This window comes from Blennius ocellaris, assembly GCF_963422515.1.
Source record: "Blennius ocellaris genome assembly, chromosome: 20".
Taxonomy (NCBI): Eukaryota; Metazoa; Chordata; class Actinopteri; order Blenniiformes; family Blenniidae; genus Blennius; species Blennius ocellaris.
The window spans coordinates 3,030,600-3,036,599 of NC_137669.1; the positions used below are offsets into that span (position 1 = coordinate 3,030,600).

Sequence of the window (6,000 nt, forward strand, 5' to 3'; positions counted from 1 at the left end):
AATAGCTGACAAATGTACCACTGAGAGCTAAATTTAGAGCTTAGTTATCCAGCGTTGCGATGTAGGACAAACTATATAAGAAACCCTGGAGCCCCAACCTCTGCCGTTCATACTGACGCTCTGCTGCCAGGATACAACCTGCAACCAACCAGAAGCCTCAACAAACACGACACAAAACTCCTCCCCCAGGTTCTCATAGCCAGTTAGGACACAAATTCAGACGTCGCGATTCAATCAGCTCAGAAATACAACAGTCGAACACATTTGTCGACATCCAGGTGAGATCGGACGACAACAACACCAGTTTTTACTTTGACAGAGACATTGGACTGGATTAAGGACTGAAACGCTTTGCTGGGAAAATCCTCCAACTCTAAATGAAGGGAGAGACGCCTCTCCACACAGTGGAGGTGACGAACTGAAGCACTGCAAAGTGGAGAAACTTTTTCTTCAGAGAAAAATGGGCCGACTCAGCGTGACGCCGCTAGATTTTGGCAAGAAGTGGTGAGAAGCGCCCGAGTTGGGTCAAAGAAAATCTGGGCAAGAAAATAACAAAAATCAAATAACCTAAGCCAAACTGGATTTACATACCAGCAATTAGCCTTGTTGTCATGCAACAAACTGTGACCAGCAAAGTGTGAGGCGGCGTCACCCAGACATTTGAAACAAGTGAGCCTCAGGTCACAAAAAGGTACGTCTGCCTTCCTGTCCACATTCAGTCCACACCAGCTTGCCGGTTAACCTAAAGGAGTCATTTCTGGCCTGTCGTCCACATGAGGCGCTTTTAAAAGCACGAAAATTGGGGTTTTTTTTAAACACGGGTCCCAAAATGGGGAAATTCTAAAACCCCGGCTCGTGCTGTACAGCACCCCGGGGTGTGGACGGCAAAGACGATCATCTGTGGAAAAGAGATGACATAATCGCCCACCGCGGTCCACAATGTCACCTAATAACCACAACAATCAGGAACTACAAGCTCCGGTGGAGCTGCAGAAGCTACTGACGCTAGCAGCAGGAAGAGCAGGGCCATAGACCTATAGAACTAGAATTATATAAAGGTTTATCAGCAGGTGTATGAGTCTCCATCTAAATTTCTATCTGCTCCATCTCTTCTTCTGCATTTGTTGTGTTTGCTGAGTCACAGCGCCCCTAAAGGCCTTGCATGTGTACTACAGGACCTGAAGCCTGGTGTTGAGCCGTGTTCATAGCGGCGTGTGGATGAAATTTTGTCTGAGAACGTCAGGGAGAAAAAAACGTTTTAGTTCATGTGGGTGTGGCCTAAAATTAACAGCATATTTCATTTCTTGCATTATAGTCAAAAAATAAATTTTTTACCATCAGTTACTGTAATATTTGACCAGTTCTCTCTCCATAATTATCTAATTTTTTTGCTTGATTTTTTTTTTTTTTTTTAACTCATTCATTAGTGCGACCCTACTTATGCATCATTTTTGCAGAATCTGAACGAAACGCTGCAACTGGGAAAAGACTGGAGAAGATTACGGGGTGAAAGTGGTTCCTAGTTCGTCTGTGATGACGCCATTCAGCACTCGCACATTCTAGATGACAATCCCTTATCTGACCTCTCATTGAAATACTTCACCTGTGACACATAACTGGAGTAAAAACACAACACGTGGCGAGAGAGAGAGAGAGAGAGAGAGAGAGCGCGAGAGAGAGAGAGAGAGAGAGAGAGGACTGTTGACATGAATCCACTACCACCAGTGGAAGTAAATTAAGGCTATTGTAAACCTGCAGACAAAAAGAAAACAGAGAGAAGCTGTGACACTTGGCTGACACCTTGGCCTGCTTGTAAACAAGACAGCGAGCGAGCGAGAGAGAGAGAGAGAGAGCGAGAGAGAGAGAGAGAGCGAGAGAGAGAGAATCCTCTCCTGCTCCACCTTGATCTGGAAAGATCTACTCTCTAAAGGGGGAATCAGTGGGCTTGGGAGTGAGAAGGAGTGAGTGTGAGAGAGAGTGTGGGAGAGTGAGAAGGAGGGAGGGAGAGCGAGTGAGAAGGAGGGAGGGAGGGAAAGGGAATGAGGGAGGGAGTGAGAAGGAGCAAGAAGGAGCGAGATGGAGTGAGCAGCTATGAAAAAAATTAAAGTTCAGGTGTGCAAGGTGGAGCGGATGACAGCCGAGATGCTGACGGAGGAAACACGTGCTGGGGGTTCAATCGGACGGACGAAAAACGGCGCTTGGTGGAGCAACATCGGTACAGTCATCATGCAAATTACTGCAGTGGGAGGAACCGAGCTGAGAGCACTGGCAGGAAAAAAATGCATTTAATCAACACAAATACAAGAAAAGCTCAGTAACACGTGATGAGTTGGGGTGTTCTGGTGCATATTTATGCTCATAACAGAGGATATTTACATATTTTAATGTCTAGAAATTCATTAAATATTATAAAGTGGCATGGCTATGAAGAAAACAGTTATTTAAACGATGTTGGGACTATGTTGTGGTGGAGGAACACAGATGTGGGCAAGAGGGGGCTGTGTTTTGTTTTTTTTCTGCAGCCTTCCATTAGATGCAATTATAAATGGCGGAGAGCAGAGGGAACGTGGGAGCCAATCAGATCTCTGCTCGCATGTCAACCTAAGACCAACTGTCTCCTGGCTGACAGCAGGATTTTTACCTCCATAATTCAAATCCCAAAGCAAAAGGCGACCTGCACTCTGGCTGCTCGGAGCGGCTGCTGTTTACGGAAAGAGAAAAAAAACAACAAACAAAAAAAGAAAAAAAAAAGAGAGAAAAAAAACACCAAGGGCCCGCGCAAGGCACGCGGGAGCGCGAGGCGGGGGAACCGGCGGACGAACCGAGCCGAACCGGAACCTCCGCGGTATTTTAAGCGCATACAGATACGAACGTTAAAGAAAAAGAACGCTTTAAAAAAAACACACACACACATTCTAACGCGCTGATTCTAGTTGTCGCCACAACCTCCGCCGCGCTTCTCACCGATATAATCATTATGCTAATGCTAACCGAACAGCCACGGCTTGTTTACCGGCCCTGACAGCCGCCGACGCGGACCCCGGCCGGAGCTCGGTACCGACGACACCCCCGTGCTTTTACTGCAGAAATGCTCCTTTCGGTTCGAGCGACCGACACCTGGCAAGCGGAGGAGGGAAGCCGCACCGCCCCGTCACCCCTGCCGTCACACTTTCTCCCCGGCGAACTCCTGCTCGACTTTAGTCAAACTCTCGGCCCTGCGCACCGAGCGGGGCGACACCGCGGCCCGGAGCAGCCGGCCCCGGCCCCGGCCCCGGCACGAGCCCCGTACCTCTGTGTAAACACCGATGCAGGGCTCGGTATTGAGGGAAACATCGAGGCAGCCATTTTAGAGCTCTTGCTACATAGACAATGGCTGGTCCAATGCAATAAGCAACTCTCCGGCTGCTGCCTCCAGGCCGCCCGGAGACTCGAACTCGGCCCAAAGTGTGTCGGTGCAGTGGGGGAAGTTTACCTGGTTCCTGCTGGGAGGCTGTCCGGTGTTTCCCGGGCTCATGGGAGGCGGGTGGTGGGTCCTTTGTTGCCAACCCGGATGGACCCCACCATACTGAGTGCTACCCAGGTCCCCTGGTCCCTTGCTGGCCCCTTCCTGGTTGTTGTAGTCTCCCGGGGGGTAGTTGGGGTAGCTCCGGGCCGAGCTCGGGGATGTCAGGAGCTGGTTCAAAGTTGGCGTAGACGTAGGCTGTTGGTTTCCCATGTTATACCTCTGATTATTATAAGAGGCAGCCATAGCGGTGGTTCCTCCTGCTGGCTGTTGCTTGCCTGGCTGCCCCCCAGCCGCCGGAGGCTGGTTGTTACGCGGGGAATTCATGGCCCCGTATCCTTGGCCCTGATATGGAGTCCTGCTCTGGAACGGGCTGTAGTTGTTGTAATGGTTGGGGTAGCCGTGTTCGTGTGAATTAGGGGGGTATGGGTCCATCATGCCCGGCCCCGATGCAGCTGCCATGCCAGGGCTTTGTTGTCCGCCATGTTGATGAAAAGGGGCCCGGCTGTAGTGCTGGTTGTAACCGTAAGGAGGTGGAGGAAAGGGGCCCGGGTGGTGGTGTCCCATCCCGGGATGGTTATTCCCTTCGGGTCCGCCCGTATCATTCTGATTACTGCTATTATTATTTACCCTGGGTAGATTCCCGTTGCCGTTCTTCATGTCAGGATCCCCTCCTCCCCCAGCGTTTCCAGCATCGCTCCCGTCCTGCAGCTCCTTCTGGCCAGGAGATCCGCCGTCAGGTCCCGGTTCCTTATTTTCATGCTGCTTCTCCCCCGGTACCGACTCCTCCTGCGAGTCCCGATCCGGCTTTTTGAGTTCGGATGGCGGGCTGGTGTTGAGAGTGGCGACGCTGGCGACCTGAGCGGCCATGATATCCCTCTCTCTCTCTCCTCCACTCTTCCTCTGCCTCGCTCTCTCTCAGCACGGCGACTCACTCACAAGCAAACTCCGAAGAACCATTGAATATAAATACAATTATATTCATACCAACGTACCCGTCGTCCCGGTTCATTCCCCCCCGTGTCCTCCGCCCGGACCGGTATCCGGTAATCCACTGCGACTCCGGTTAAAGTTAAAAACCGAGCGGGGAGGGGGGGTCGTGGAAGAAAAAATATATAAATACAGAGCCGGGGAAATGAATTTCTCCGGCCCAAGTGTGTGTGAGTGTGTGTATGTGTTGGAGGGGGGGGGGCTTCTGTTACAGAACGAGAGCGCGAGCTCGAAATCAACCAAACCAGCACGAGGCTCCGCGAGACACAGCCATCTTACCGACCTGCCGCGAGACCGCGAAAACCCGGAGTGGATTTCCCTCCAAAAAGTGGAGCCGGAGCTTCTTCACAACAACGTTGTTTATACCGAAGAAGAGCCATTATTGAAGGTCTAATGCGCTTTAAACTGAGCACAACATAAACCCGTCGACGTGTTCGAGAAGCCCCGTTTGTTATCTTTAAAGTACTGGTCATTCAGACTCTTAATTAAGCGGTTGCATATCAATAAAAAGCTAATGATTATTCACATCAGTGCTGCCTGATGCTGTAGGAGAGTTTATTTGTTGTTTCAAAGCTATTTTATCTGATTTCAGAAAATGTGCATCAGATAGTTTTACCACTGTACAATTCTAAGCACATAAACGTCAAAATATTTACAAGGAAATCGCAATATTTACCTAATTGTTTATCAACAAAATGTGTCACAAAAGTCTAAATTTAGGAGCTAACTTCACTCAAAACCAAGGGTCGACAACCTTTCACCAGCAAACAATATATAAACACTTGCAGTTTTGTGCCCCTTGACACTAATCTGTCTGGAGTCATATATTCAAATGTAACCCTCAAAATCATCCATCTATCATCACCTAATCCACTCTATCCAGCTAATTATGGATTAAAGTAGGGTCCATCCTGAATAAGTCACCAGAGTATCGCAGGGCAAACGCAGCCAGATAACCACACACACACAAATGGATGTTTATGTCCCCCTCCAATACCTTATACACATTTATAGTGTATATTTATGCAATTTACACTGAATCTGGTGCAACCTGGTGGTGTAGTGGTTAACACATCAAGAAATCATCCCTGCACTCATTTTACGTAAATGTAATTTATATAATTTTTATAATGTTGTTTTTTTTTTTATACTGTGTTTTATATTCCGTTATACATTGTATTGCTTGTGTGACCTGCCTCGGGACTACCGATGCAAATGAGCAGTTTTGCTATAATCTGGCACATTTACAATTTGTGAGCTATTTGTATATGATGGTTCATTAATGTGCGTTGTCCCGATCAAATAGATAAATAAGTAAAGATCCCTGACTCATAGATGGAATGCTGTAGGCTTGAATCTGGGGTGGCCCATTCTGTGCATGCTCTTCCTGTCCATGAGTGGGTTATTCCCTCCAGGTACTCAGGCTTGAGGGCGAAGTCTGAAAACGTGCATTTGAAGCTAATTGATTCCCCTAAATTGCCTATGGCTGTAAATGTAGGTGGTTATCT

General features: G+C 48.5%; 1 protein-coding gene across 1 annotated transcript in view; it reads right to left on the reverse strand.

Annotated features, from left to right (window-relative positions):
• The window catches only part of LOC308145191 (uncharacterized protein), a gene marked incomplete at its 3' end in the record, with an annotated part of 41,601 nt that extends 37,009 nt beyond the window's left edge, over positions 1–4,592 (reverse strand). The window contains exon 1 of the mRNA XM_080516553.1: positions 3,473–4,592. Coding sequence (XP_080372679.1) covers positions 3,473–4,372 — 900 coding nt within the window. The 5' untranslated portion in view covers positions 4,373–4,592. The remainder of the gene's footprint in view (positions 1–3,472) is intronic.
• Between the last annotated feature and the right edge of the window lie 1,408 nt (positions 4,593–6,000).